Consider the following 14,855-nt stretch of genomic DNA (forward strand, 5'->3'; position numbering starts at 1 on the left):
CCTGGTGGAAGCCTCTGACATTCTTGGCCACAGCTGGGCTGGCGGGAGGCACAGTGCACTGTCGCCCCAGTGATGTGACTTCACAGGTGCTGGGAAGCCTACTACTACCTCCAGTACAACACTGCCCACTTGCCCACTCCCTGCACACAGACACCAGATTCCAGTGTTGGAGCTTTATTCTGGCCACGAGTGCAATTTGATGGCAATATGCTATTCTTCTGACTACCAGGGTCCATTTAAGAGGTAGGGCTAAATCTCCTTCCTTGTGCTGTTCCAAATGATTTCTCCTGAAGCTGTATTCCCAGAGGGAGAAAATGTAAGAGTAGTCAGTACTTGTCTCTACTGAGCCTCCACTTAGCTGAAGCCTACCATTCTTGTCAAAATGTACAACAGGGAGAGTGGGCGCCCATATTGCTAGTTACTGTGAGTGAAAGTGAGTACTTTCCCAAGAGCAGGTTTTAGGATGATGGAGCAGGCGAGACTGCATGAAGGCCCTGCTGGGGAAGCTCTGAGATGCTAAAGACAAATGCACTGCATGCCACAGCTCCCTGGAGAGCCCAGAATGCTCTAGCTCCATGTGCTGATGGGGGAGGGTGCAGAAATTTGTAAAGAATTCCCAGAAAGAATGGGAGCACATTCTTGCTTCCAAGTACTTCTGACCAGATGTCATCATGATATTTATGAGTGTACCCATTTATAGCAATATGTGAAGCCAGTGTTAAAAGAATAGAGGTATCAGAGCTATTAATTACAGAGAACCAAATAGATAGTAATAAACTAATTCAAAAATTGCCTGCCCCCCAATTTTCCAGAATAATAAATACCCATGGGGAGACACTGATGCTGATTTCTCACCCAGAAGTTCCCTTGGAGAGGGAACAGGCCAGGTGCAAGAAGAAGCCCTGTCTTCTCTCGGGATTCTATTTATTAATAGAAAGTTAGGTTGCAGGCTGAGGAGGGTCTCTCAGGATGCAGGAGTAAACATCCCCCCCACCCCTAGAGGAAACAAGTTGAGAGAAAGGAAGATTATTAGGAACTCTGAGCTGTATTTTGGACCAACTGTTTTTGTGGTTTTTTTTTTTTTATGTGATTGTTAATTAGGTTGTTGATTTTTTTTCTTTGCCAAGGAAATTGTCATTTAATAAGAAAATCATGTGAAGATTCTCAAACATTTTTCTCTCTAATATCACCCTTTTAATGAATGTTGGCTGTGGTCTGGAAACCACAGGTGATTTGAGTCTAAATTATGGAGAGGGGGGCACATCCTGAGGGGTGGCTGCGGCTCTGAGAGCACTTGATGTGCGTGGGACACAGCTGACATCTAGCGACTGTCCCCAGTGGGTGAGGGCTGCTGCCTACTCTTGTTTATCTTGTCAGGACAAATGTCAGAGCTGGAAGGGAGATCTCTTGGCAAGCTCGCGGTTACCGCCCTCTCTTCCCCGGCTTATCTCAGGAGGCCCAGGGCTTGTCCTGTTTACAGGCCAACTGTGTTCTGTTCTCAGTTAAACAACTGAATCGTGAATTCTGCTTATGCACCAACTTGCAGCTCCTGCAGACATGACGCAGGCCTCACCCAAGCATTTTGACATTTTCCCTTTCACCTAGAGTTGTTAGATTAAATGCAGGGTTCCAAGTTAAATTTGAATTTCAGATAAAGAAGTATAACTCTTCAGTATAAGTGTATCCCAAATACTACATGGGACATACTTATACTAAAAAATTATTATTATTATTATTTTTTTTTTTTTGAGACAGAGTCTCGCTTTGTTGCACAGGCTAGAGTGAGTGCCATGGCATCAGCCTAGCTCACAGCAACCTCAGACTCCTGGGCTCAAGCAATCTTTCTGCCTCAGCCTCCCGAGTAGCTGGGACTACAGGCATGCGCCACCATGCCCGGCTAATTTTTTCTATATATATTAGTTGGCCAATTAATTTCTTTCTATTTATAGTAGAGATGGGGGTCTCGCTCTTGCTCAGCCTGGTTTCAAACTCCTGACCTCGAGCAATCCGCCCGCCTTGGCCTCCCAAAGTGTTAGGATTACAGGCGTGAGCCACCGCTCCTGGCTCTAAAAAATTATTTGTTGTTTATCTGAAATTCAAATTTAAGTGGGTATTCCATATTTTTATTTGCTAAGACTGGCTACCCTACTTTCATTTTTCCTTTCACTGTTCTTGATCCTTTTGGGCCTTTTAGAAATTCAGGATGATTCAGGCTGTGATAGGTATGCTACTAGAACTAGATTTTTTTTTTTTTAGACAGAGTCTCGCCTTATTGCCCAGGCTAGAGTGAGTGCCATGGCATCAGCCTAGCTCACAGCAACCTTAAACTCCCGGGCTCAAGAGATCCTACTGCCTCAGCCTCCCAAGTAGCTGGGACTTACAGGCATGCGCCACCATGCCCGGCTGATTTTTTCTATATATATTAGTTGGCCAATTAATTTCTTTCTATTTATAGTAGAGATGGGGTCTCACTCTTGCTCAGGCTGGTTTTGAACTCCTGACCTTGAGCGATCCACCCACCTCGGCCTCCCAGAGTGCTAGGATTACAGGTGTGAGCCACCGCGCCTGGCCTAGAAGTAGATTTATTTTAGGCTGGTCTTTTGCTGTTATTCAACAGGCCAATGAGATATTTAAATTATTCCTCCAACATTTGTTAAATATTCATGTGTTTTATTTATCCCATATATGTAGAGTTTATCCTTAAGAATCTGTTTTTGTTTTGATTTTTGTAATTAGTGTATACATAGAGATGTGAAGCCAGAAAATATTCTCATCACAAAACATTCAGTGATTAAGCTTTGCGACTTTGGATTTGCTCGGCTTTTGAGTGAGTATTGAATTTTCTTAAGTGTAGAAGATGGAGAAGTTCTTGATACAATAAATGATCTAAAATCTTTAGAAAATGATCTAAATACTTTAGAACTAATGAGCTAGTTCTTGTATATTTAGGGCATATGCATGCTATAAACTAATATTTTGTCATTACTGAAAATATGTAGACACATACAGTGGTTTAAATATGTAAGCTATATGTAAATTATACTACAGTAAAGTGGTTATTAAAAAGTATATTACTCCCCTGGTTTCCACCATTTCTTGTTAAAATAATACTTGTCAGAAGTGCTACTTTAGAAGAGTGGTTTTCAACCTTGGCAGCAGATTAGAATCACCTGGGGAACTTAAAAAATTATATTGAGTGCTACAGGCTCTCCCCTGGGATTCTGGTTTCACTGGACTTGTGTGTGGCCCAAGCACCAGTAATTTTGAAAATATCTTCCGGGTGATCTTAATATGCAATCAGAATTGAGACCAATGATTTAGAAAAGCCACAAGATTAGGCACGAGCTTGATTTCTGAGGTCTTCCCCTGCCAGTTTTGATTCTGGGTTTTCCGTGCTCTTTCTGTTTTCCATGGTCCTCCCTGCCAGCTGGACCGAGTGACTACTACACCGACTATGTGGCTACCAGGTGGTACCGCTCTCCAGAGCTGCTGGTGGGTGACGCGCAGTACGGCGCCCCCGTAGATGTTTGGGCAATTGGCTGTGTCTTTGCCGAGCTGCTGTCGGGAGCGCCACTGTGGCCAGGAAAATCAGATGTGGATCAGCTCTATCTGATTAGGAAAACCTTGGGTAAGTGGTGTTTTTGTTCCCCTTTTTTTTGAAACTGGATAGTTTCACCCACGTTGGTCCAGGGCAGAAGCAAGTTCCTGGTCTCATGCCCTTTAGTTAGGAAAGAGGGAAACTGTCAAAGCCTCATTTAAATGACTCAGTTAAAGATGTCCATGTTTGGATTAATAAAAATAATTGACAGCTATTGAGTACTAATAACTTGAACATAGTTTGGATCAAGTTAAACCCTGAATAATGATCATAGCAACAATAAAAACTCACCTTTCTATTAGGGCTTAGCAGTTTACAGAATGCTTTCGGGGTTTATTTCATTTATCATGGTGTGGTAATTCATTTGGGTGTCCTTAACTGCAGCCTGCCTGACTAGTTAGGATTATTAAAAGGAAGATTCTCACCCTTCTAAGTGTCAGGAAGAAAGGCTGGTTCTTATCACACCAGTCTTCTAGTCTTGCTTTTCCACCCTAATGCCCATTCCTGTCTCTCTACCCTTGGAGGGGAGGCCAGGGGCAGGAGAGAAGGGGGCGGGGGGGGGGGGGGAAGGGGGCGGAGGGAAGGTGGGAGACAGATTAAAAGATCTGCAAGCAGTGAGTGTCCTCTTCCAAAGTCAGGGAGTTTAGACTCTACTCCCCTGAGTATTCCAATTTAAATCAAACCTCTCCTCCTCTAAACTCTTACAGCACCTGGCATCACTGCATCTTGCCTTGTACTCTTATCTTCCCAAAGACACTGTAAGCTACCTGAGGGTGATATCGTGTCTTATCTTTCTCCTTATCCTCCACCAGCGTCTGCAGGTTGTGGCAGTAAATATTTGCTGATAGCTTGACTTTGTCAAGTGACATGTAAAGTGAATTGTAGCCCTTCCAGAGGCACTCAGCCCTCCTTCACCATGTTTTCTCCAGTGATTTCAGGACACCCTCCCCATGTCACCCCTCTAGCACCAATGGGAGTGCAGAGAATTGTGCTCATGATGCAGCTCACTGGAGTCTGGGGCAAAGGGGTATGTTTTCGTTACTTGTCCAAAACAGGGTGAGGTCGCAGTTTTTGGATTTGAGTGAGAGGTAAACTTCCAGAACAAACCAGTAAACTTAGACAATTTGATACCTCGGGGTAGGAACTCTCGCCCAGTCCAATTGCAACATGTCTGGACCTCTGTAAGAGGTTTTTGTTTTCCACTCTGCCCTGGGAAGTGGGCCTGGGTGTGCCCCAAGGGAACCCTTCTGCTGAATATTTCCTTCTATTCTCTGGACAAAATGTCTCAAGTGTAATATCCCTAGAATTTTACATGAGAGTGATTTTAGGTGATTTGGCTGAAATGTGGGCAGGATGAGCTTCATGTAATCCCCTGGAACATAAAAATGCTACTTTCGTTTTACTGCTTTACCTCGTAAGTGCTTCTAAACAGTAGGTGAAATGAAATTTCCAAGTGATCACAACTGGTGAAACAAGAAAAGGTGGTTCGATGCTGGAAACTTATTCCTTCTAGCTAGAAAATCTTTCATGATTTGTTCCCTTCCTCTTTCACTCTCTTCCCTCCCTCCCTTCCTTAAACATTTATTGAGTGCTTGCCGTGTGTCAGGCACTATTGTAAATACTAGACCCGTACCCTTCTATCCCTTCAGGATGCAGTTAATACGATATTGATTTGTGATTGCTGCACTTTTGCTGTTTTTTTTTTTTAAAGGCATATTTTGTTTGTGTGTGTATGTGCTTCTGAGTTGTTTGGTTTGGATTCCTCAAATATTAATATAATGTAAGCCCGGCAGGCAAGAAACCTGTAGCCTTCAGGTTCTGTTGCTTGCCTCCTACATGCGTAAGACAGTGCGTAACACTGTAGGGATCGGTGCAGGCTGCTGTTGGCTGCTGGAATGCCTCCTCTCCCTCCACCTGCAAAAGAAACTGCAGCCTTCATAGTCGTAGGCACAGATGGACACAGCACTTATGGAGGGAAACCATAGATCAGTGTTTGTCAACCAGTCTCACTTACCTCCTCCTTTCTTCTTGTCCAAAGGGGATCTCATCCCTAGGCACCAGCAAGTATTTAGTACGAATCAGTACTTCAGTGGGGTGAAAATTCCAGATCCTGAAGATATGGTAAGTGACTCATTTTGGAGCGAGGTCTGCAGGCCAGGCTAGCTAAATTTTGCTGGTTACTCACCTGCCTGAGCCCCACGGCTCTCCCTGCATTGAATGTCAGTCTAAGAGTGAAAAAGAAAATTGGAACAAATTGGTTAGCAAGACCGTGGCCTTTGGTGCTAATTTAGAGGCTGTTGATAAGAGTCCAGCCAGCCTGTTGGACAGGAATGCAGAGCTGCCTGCCTGAGCCACACCTGTCCTTTATCATTTGCAGTAGTTGAACCTAGTAGTGTAGAGCCAATCAACTTTTAGACATTGACCAATCCTGGAAACGTTAACTACTTTTCCCCCAGCATTGTCCAAACTCCCTACTTCTACTGTGCTCTCACTCCCCAGCCCATCGGGGAAAACCATAATGAACTTACTTGGCCAGCCTCACTCTGGTGCCTGTCCTCTATGACCAATGTGGGAAAAGCACCCATTTTATGAAAAACTGAAAAATTACAAATGTTCATACCCTTAACCCACTTCCAACAGTTTATTCTAATGAAGCCATTAGGTAAGAGCATAAAGATGTGGCATTGTTTAGTAGAAGTCATTTCCTTTAGTGTTTCATTAGTAGGGGATTAATTAAATAAGTTATACTACATCCTTACAATAGAAATACCACATAGTAAAAATAATTCGATTTTTATATATCCCCCTGAACAAAAAGTACACAACATATTGTTACATGAAAAAAATTGTATTAAGCAATACATATAACTTGACATAATTATAAGAATTTAATAAATATACAATGCATATATATATATACACACATATGTTTACATATACAAATACAAAATAATATGACAAACTCCGGGAAGTCATGCAAAGCTTTTTACATTTGTGAAATAAATGGCTCCAAGGATATATACCCAAACATTAACAGTGGGTATCTCTTTGTGGTAGAATTTTGGGACAATTTTTTATTTCTTTATGATTTTTTTATATTTTTGAGTATCTTCTAATGAGCTTGTATTATAATCAAAAACATTCAGAGAGGCCGAGTGTGGTGGCTCACGCCTGTAATTCTAGCACTCTGGGAGGCCGAGGCAGGCGGATTGCTCGAGGTCAGGAGTTCGAAACCAGCCTGAGCAAGAGTGAGACCCCCGTCTCTACTATAAATAGAAAAAAATTGGCCAACTAATATATATAGAAAAAATTAGCCAGGCATGGTGGCACATGCCTGTAGTCCTAGCTACTCGGGAGGCTGAGGCAGCAGGGTTGCTTGAGCCCAGGAGTTTGAGGTTGCTGTGAGCTAGGCTGATGCCATGGCACTCACTCTAGCCTGGGCAACAAAGTGAGAGACTGTCTCAAAAAAGAAAAAGAAAAAGAAAACATTCAGAGCATAATTAACGTTTGTGAAATCCTGAGTTTCTGCTGTCTAAGGGAGGTGCTTTCAAATTGAAGCTACCCCTCAGGTTGCTCAGTTTCCAGATGGAAGTTCTGTCTGTCCCTACCACTTGCCTTCTGCCTCTTCCCTCAACCTCTTGGCTTGTCCCACAGCGAAGCCTTCCGCTTCCCCACTGCCTCTCCGTCCTGCAGCACCAGCATTCGGAAAAGTGGGTCATGCTGGGACAGAGGCAGGAATGACACCTGGCATATGGGAGGTGACCCATCTGGCTCCCTTGTGACCTGGACATTCCTAGTTCCGCACTAAGTATCCCTTAGTGATTTCCTGTTCGCTTGTTTACCGGTGAAGCTTCAGGAACAGCCCTGGTTTTGTGAATGTAAAAAGCTTCCCATAGTTTCCCAGAGGCTGTCCTGCAGGAGATTTCCTGTTGACAGAAACACAGGAAGAAGCAGTGCTGTGGCTGTGCGTGTTGAACATCTGTGCTCCAGTCCCTCTGCTGGTCAGTAACCCTGACCAAGGAGACCTGCTTGCTTTTGGGGCTGGGAAACTGGCTCAGCAGGCAGGATGGACCTCTGCGTATCACAGCCAACCAGCCGGCCTCACGCAGGCTTTGTTGCTGAGCCAGCAGAGCCTGTTAGCAGTGGCACAGTCATCCCCAGTGGTGCTCAGATGCATCACACAGAAAGAGCAAGAGAAATATTAAGCTATGGAGGCTGGGGGGAAGGCTACTCCCAAGGGCTGATGCAAATCTGCTTTAGGATTTTTTTTTTCTCCTGTTGCACGTAGAGAATTCCAAAACTGAGGCTTTTCTCTCTGTTATCAGTGATTAGTATGTGCACAGTCCAGAACTGGCTGTTGGGAGCTGGCTCCCTGTCCGCAATAACACTGTGCTCTGAAGCTTAACCACAGCGCCAGACTGTGTCTCATTAGATGAGCCGGGCCTGCACTGCAGCCTTCAGCTCACACACTGCCATCTTTATACACACAGTGCACTGCGGTCATTTATTTTGCTCAGCTTGGCAGCCTCTTCTTATTTTCTCAGCTTCCTTCCTCAGCCCTTGCCAGTGGTCTACCTCTTTAACTGGCCAGTCTGCCTGACATTCGGCATTCCTCCCATTTATAGTGTTATTGTAAAACCCAGTGTCTCCAGCAGGTGACTGGAGCAAAATAGCCTTAGATGGCCAAAGGGAGATTCTTTGAACAGTAGGCTGATTGGGAAACTGCAGGCTCTTGTGGGAGGAGACAACAGTGTTTATTCCAAAAAAACCAAGAAGCATCTGTTCACCTGGGTAGGGGGAAAAAAAATCTACTTCAAAGCTCCTTTTACATAAAATGTCAATAAATGCAGTAATTAGGACTGCCTTTTTATAATGCCAATGCGAATGCCAAAAATTATTCTCTGGAAAGGCAAGTTATATAAATTGAAGCAAAAAAAAAATTGAAATAAGAACTGCTCAGCGTGTATTTTTTTTCTTTCATTAATATTATAATTTGTAACCTTTGAGAAGGTATAATTTGTTCTTTGAGAAGTGAAGGGGAATGGTTAGGAAGTAAATTTGGAAAAGCAATTTAGAAGTGGAGAGAGGAGGAGCTTGTAAGGGAGGGTATTGCACGTGGGAGGTGTGGTGGACAGAGGGTGGAGGAGGAGAAGGTGCCAGGAAGAGGCTCCTACTCAGAAGAAATCTAATCTGAGGTAGCCTTAATTTGAATACATGCTGTAAATTAAAAGCCCCTTTTCTTTTCAACAGGAACCACTTGAATTAAAATTCCCAAACATCTCTTATCCTGCCCTGGGGCTCTTGAAGGTAAAATCCAGGCTTCCAGCCTACTGGGAAATACACAGTGATTGTCATCAATGGGGAATCTGAATGACATATGTCAATCCATGAAATGAAAATTGTTCCTTCTAGAATTCTTCTCCTTTAAAAAAATCTTCAGTTTTTAAAATGAATCACATTCTATTACAGTGAAAACATAAGTATTTCACTATAAATAAACCTAATATTATATTTGAAATCTAAATTTATACAAAATAGAAATTTTCAGGGGGTGGTGTTTGTTTTACAAAGTATTCCTTTTCTTCAAAATACTTAGCTGTAGGATCCTGTTAAATAGCCAACTCCCTAGTATATCTGAAGTATGTTTTGATTTTAAAACTTGATTTATATATTTTAAAAATATAGTTCTTAAGTAAAATGAGGTATGGTACCAATGAAAATATTTGGAAGTTACAGCCAATGTTCCACACAGTGTAAAAGTTATTTAATATATTTACTGATGCATTTACAACAAAAAAAACTGAGACAGTTCCTTGGGGTATGCAGCCGTGAGATTTAATCTACCCAAGTATAAGCCCTATGATCTACTTAATGGCAAATAGTTAAAAAATATGTAATATAAAGGCATATAGATTATGTTCCTCCTTACATACATACTCATATATGGTTGTAACACATAGACTATTTCTGGCAGAATATATTACCCCTCAAAAAAAAGAGCAGCTGATTTCAGAAGGAGGAACAGAAGACCTAGAGTGGTGGAGACTTCGCTGTATACTGTATTAATTTTATTTGTATCATGTGTAAATATTATTTTTTAAATAAACACACTAGTTTTTACAAAGTACAATCAAGGGACTAAAGTGGCTAAGTGGACAACCCTAGTTGGCCACTGAGGTAAACTCCAAAATTGTATCCTACTCTCCCAGGACAGAACACCAACTGCCTGAAGAAGAATAAGGTAGAGAAAACGATTTTCTGTTACCACTTCTAGAAACTATTTATTATGTGGGTACTCATTTAGGAATGACTGTGGAAAGAACTAAAATCGTAACTGGTGGGTTTTTCCCACTTTTTTTTACCTCTTATTTCCAACTGAAGAGTTTAATCTTTCAAAGAAGAAAAAAAATGACATTAATAAGTTAAAATAAGTTAATACAATTTTAAAGAAGTAAGAAGAGGGAATTTTCTGTTCTTTTAGGGCTGCCTCCACATGGACCCTGTTGAGAGACTGACATGTGAACAGCTGTTGCAGCACCCATATTTTGACAGCATCAGAGAAATAGGGGATTTGGCAAAAGAACATGAAAAACCAACAAGGAAGACCCTAAAACAGAGCCAAAAGCACCTGCCTGGGGTAAAAATGGTGCACTGCCTTACAGAAACATCCAAGGTTACAGTTACAAATGATCTTATACCTGCCACCTGGTACAGAGAGTCAGAATCTAGACTTGAGAGTGGTAATTGTGGCTTGCAGTTCCAGTACCCTCATTCTAACACCAGGAGACAGGTCTATCAACCAGGGCCCCAGAAATATCTGCCACCTGAGGCCCCTTCTCTCTGAATCCTAAAGGTGTCCTTGACCAGCTGTTTCCTGCTGCCATACAGGGGCCAGGGTTCTGGCATGCATGAGCTCAGGTCTCAGCCAGGTGCTTGAGTGTGGGTCCAGCTGAGCATACTCTGATTTGGAAGATGGAATCAGTTCTCCGTTATGCTCACCTTCGGTGTTAACATTCCACATTTACACAAAAAAGGAACCGTTTTCCTCCCTGATCCTTTATTGTCGGAGTTGGCTAGGGCAAGTACCTTGATGAGTGCTTTCAGTGATCTCAGCAGAAGAGCACTTTAAACCAGAGAATAGCATCCGAACTGCTCACTGGGAGCCTGTGAAGAATCTTGATTGGTGTAAAGGGGTAAAATGGCCTTACATTAAGTTTCTTGTTATCTTGCCTTAGCCTTTCCCTTTGCAGCCTCCACTGCCTAACACCCCGAGCAGTAAGTACCTGGGTGGTGTGTGTGAGGTTCAGAGGAGGGAAGAGGGTGAAGAGTCCATTAAGAACAGATACAGCATGAACTTCAGGCCCTAAGGTAGACCACAAAACTGTTTTATTTTATTCTCTATCATATATGATCCAGGGAGCAAAACAGACCAGAAATAGACTCCCCACTCCCACCCATAGTTACTCCTTTTCTTATTGTTACTTTGTATTCAAGAGCAAAGGATCTTGATGGACATATTTCTACTTGAATAGGGGAACCCCACTATTTGGTGTATTGCTTTTTTAAGTCCTAAAGGATTCAACGGTTTGATTTAAAAGTACTAAAAAATATCCTCTTTTCAGATACCTAAGGCCATATAGTATGATATAAAAATTATAGATGTGTTCTCCTTACTTTCATTTGACATTGACAATACATTCAAACACTTTCCAGAAGCTCGAAGGAAGCAGTTTTGCCTTTTTTTAGAGGTGGGATCTTGCGATGTTGCCCAGGCTGATCTCAAACTCCTGGGCTCAAGTGATGCTCTTGTCTCAGTGTCCCAGGTAGCTGGGACTATAGGCACGTGCACGTGCATGCCTGGCTGGCTTGCCTTTTTAACTAAGGGAGTAAGTGGGCAAGTTGCCTAGGTGCTCCAGATCTAGTTTTCTCTGCTATAAGACAAGGCATTGGTTTAAATGATTCCTACGGTCCCAGCAAGCTCTCAACCCTTGTAAACCCATGCTTTTTTCCAATAATGTTAATATGTAGATTTGCTTTTCTTTTTCATATTTTATGAATCTTTAATGTGCATGCTTTTGCTTTTCAATATAAAATAAACCTTTATAAGGAAAAGCAGACCAAATGGAAACATTTTGTCCTCTCTCAGTTCTTGGATTCTGTGCAAAGAAAGTATTTCTGTGCTGAGAAAGTTATGTAATTATCTTTTTTTTTTGATGTATTCTAAATAATGAAGAAAATGCATGGCATGGTTTTGAACCTAATTCTGGGCTTTGTATTTTCAGTTGCAGTACCTACCTCAGCTAACTAGCAGCAGCATCCTTCCAGCGTTGAATAATAAGAAGTACTACTGTAATACCAAGAAACTTAATTACCATTTTCCAAACATTTAAGGAGATTGATGATAAAAAAAAGGAAGCAATAATTTGAAGAAAATAAAACTTATATACTTGACTGAAAATAATTACAATGTTGAAAACACACCAGGAGAAAACATAAGCAAGTCAGGCCACTTGGCATGGTATGAAGGGAAATTCCAGATCCAGTCTTCCATGCTTGATGATGGTGTCCAGAAAAGAAAGGAAAAACCTGTTTGGAGTTTCACTTGTATTTTTGTTTATGTAAGCAGCTGAACTTAGGGACAGAAAATAAACTCTATCTACTCCTCATACCTTTGGCAAAATTAGATGATTTCAAAGAGATTTACGCTTCAGTGGTACCATACGCTACATGTGAAAAATGGATTACAAAATGTCCATATTTATTTCCTTTGGATCTCTGTTACCTTGAGTCCTATCTCCCTTTCAGATTGTTTCAACGTCATATTTAAGAATAGTTTTAGTTCTTGCAATCAAAATATTTAAAAGTCTATTTTCTGCTTACTTTATTTCTTGATTTTTATATTTTAAAACAATTTTTTGGAATATTTAAGTTCAAATATTTAAAATCATATTATCATACTTTGTAATTTATATGCTTATATGTTTAATGATATGTTTATACATTTTTTTTACATATACATTTGTCTTTACCTTCAGTAAGGATGTATCTTAGTCACTTTTGCAGGCAAGATGTATTTGCTGTAATCTGTCAACATTTGTTCACTCAATTTCCCTTGCAAACAATGGCATGAAGCTTGGCGGCTGACCAAGGTGGTCAAGGCGTAGAAGAAGACCTACAGGCTTTGCAGGAACGGAACCTGTTAGCCTGAAAATAATTAGTACTTCATTCCCTCCAGCTCAGCCTCAGACCTGGAGACAGATCTAGAGCGTAGAAATTGTATATAGTGATCCGGATTTTAGAAGAAACTGCTTATGAGCTTTCACTTGACTCACGAAAGACGTTAGGTTGTAAACTGTTTTCCCGAAACATTTACACTATATGTATGTATATGTGTGTGTATGTACACATGCATATATACTTACACACATGGATGTATGTATATATATATACTATCTTTACAACTAATTAGAAAGTAGTCCAAGCTGGGTGTGGTGGTGCATGCCTGTATTCCCAGCTACTCAGGAGCCCAGGAGTTTGAGGCTGTAGAAAGCTATGATCATGCTACTGCACTCTCTAGCCTGGGCACAAAGTAAGACCCATCTCTTTTTTTTTTTTGAGACAGAGTCTCGCTTTGTTGCACAGGCTAGAGTGAGTGCCATGGCATCAGCCTAGCTCACAGCAACCTCAATCTCCTGGGCTCAAGTAATCCTACTGCCTCAGCCTCCCAAGCAGCTGGGACTACAGGCATGCACCACCATGCCCGGCTAATTTTTTCTATATATATTAGCTGGCCAATTAATTTCTTTCTATTTGTAATAGAGACGGGGGTCTCGCTCTTGCTCAGGCTGGTTTCGAACTCCTGACCTGGAGCAATCCGCCTGCCTCGGCCTCCCAGAGTGCTAGGATTACAGGCGTGAGCCACCGCACCCGGCCAAGACCCATCTCTTAAAAGAAAAAAAAAAAAAAAAAAAAAAAGGAAAAAAAGAAAGTAGTCCAAAATGATATTGTTATTGAGGATTCCTAGCTTTGTAGAGACTTAAAATGATGACATATATTAATTAGCTTTGATTTGGCCTACTGCTCCTAATTAAAAAGCTTTTTCATCCTTGTCCCCTAGACACAATGGCAATATGAAGCCTCATATGTTTCTTACAGCTCAGCACCATTTCTGGTTGATGTGCTGCCACTATTTCCTAGCAGCTATCAACCATGGCTTTCAAAGTTGTATTTTACTGTATCTTTAAAACATATCATCTGTACTCTCATTTTCTTCCTGTGTTAATTTTCTTCATTATAGTGTTTGACCCCATTCACTTACTACTAAGTAATTCATTGAATTCTGGCATGTGTTCAATAATTTTGGATACCCCAGGCAATTTAATGATATCCTAAGGCTTCCCAATGTATGTAGCTTCTTGCATAGACCTGATAGTGTATTAAAGAATAGTCTCAAAATTATTCAATTCCCTTTAGGTAACATTGGTTCAAATGGCAAGGAAGGACAAACAACTTCTATAAATAGTTAAAATTGTTTTTCTTTTTTTTCTTTAATCGAAGAAAATGCACCTGATGCAGGCAGATGACTATAACTGCCTAATTCATCCAATGGTTTTATTATAGAAAACCATTCGGAATAGAAAAGTAGCTCTGACTAAATTGTGGTAAATCAGTTGTTGTATCACCTGGTAATGAAACAAACAAGAAAGAGGACTCATTTTTTCTAATGAGTTCTAGTAAATCTATGCTTTTCACTTTAACCATATCTGTATTCCTCTTCTTCAGCATGAAATCACCATTGTATCACATGAGATTATCCTACATCCTTGTCTTTTTTATTTTCCATTTTCTGATTTTTTAAATGACAGTGTTGATTATATTTATAAATAGTGTATCATTTATGCTATGTGCTATTTACATAAACTAGTTTCTAAGCACTACTAAAATTCCTTTTCTACCTGAAAGCTGCATTATAGAAAGTATTTATTTAAAAATTATTTTTAATTAAGTTTATATTCAACAACTGAATGTTCAAACCAAACATACAGAAATCTACAAACAAGCTGGCATATAACTAATAATAATAGGATCAGGGCTATTTCAAGTAGGTAAAATTAAAGACCTGTTTTATCAACTTGTACTGCTTTCTAGATTCAAATTGACTTTTGTATGTCAATTTTTTGATGTCCCTTGAGCTTATAAGAAGTTGTGTCCAAGATATATGAGAGAAGGAAAATTAGTTGCTAATTGACACATTAAA

The 14,855-nt window shown here is 40.8% G+C and overlaps 1 protein-coding gene across 5 annotated transcripts in view; it reads left to right on the forward strand.

Moving 5' to 3' along the window:
* CDKL1 (cyclin dependent kinase like 1) overlaps positions 1–14,559 on the forward strand; it is a 59,886-nt gene extending 45,327 nt beyond the window's left edge. For 4 of the 5 annotated variants that reach the window (XM_076004041.1, XM_012757898.3, XM_076004043.1 and 1 more), the window contains 6 exons: positions 2,737–2,827; positions 3,428–3,628; positions 5,637–5,719; positions 8,849–8,905; positions 10,080–10,271; positions 11,881–14,559. In XM_076004041.1, the coding sequence (XP_075860156.1) occupies positions 2,737–2,827; positions 3,428–3,628; positions 5,637–5,719; positions 8,849–8,905; positions 10,080–10,271; positions 11,881–11,988 (732 nt within the window). In that variant the 3' untranslated portion in view covers positions 11,989–14,559. The remainder of the gene's footprint in view (positions 1–2,736; positions 2,828–3,427; positions 3,629–5,636; positions 5,720–8,848; positions 8,906–10,079; positions 10,272–11,880) is intronic. The other variant, XM_076004042.1, reaches the window with a different exon arrangement.
* The last annotated feature ends 296 nt before the right edge of the window (positions 14,560–14,855 follow it).

This window comes from Microcebus murinus, chromosome 6 (assembly GCF_040939455.1).
Source record: "Microcebus murinus isolate Inina chromosome 6, M.murinus_Inina_mat1.0, whole genome shotgun sequence".
In the NCBI taxonomy this organism is placed as follows: domain Eukaryota; kingdom Metazoa; phylum Chordata; class Mammalia; order Primates; family Cheirogaleidae; genus Microcebus; species Microcebus murinus.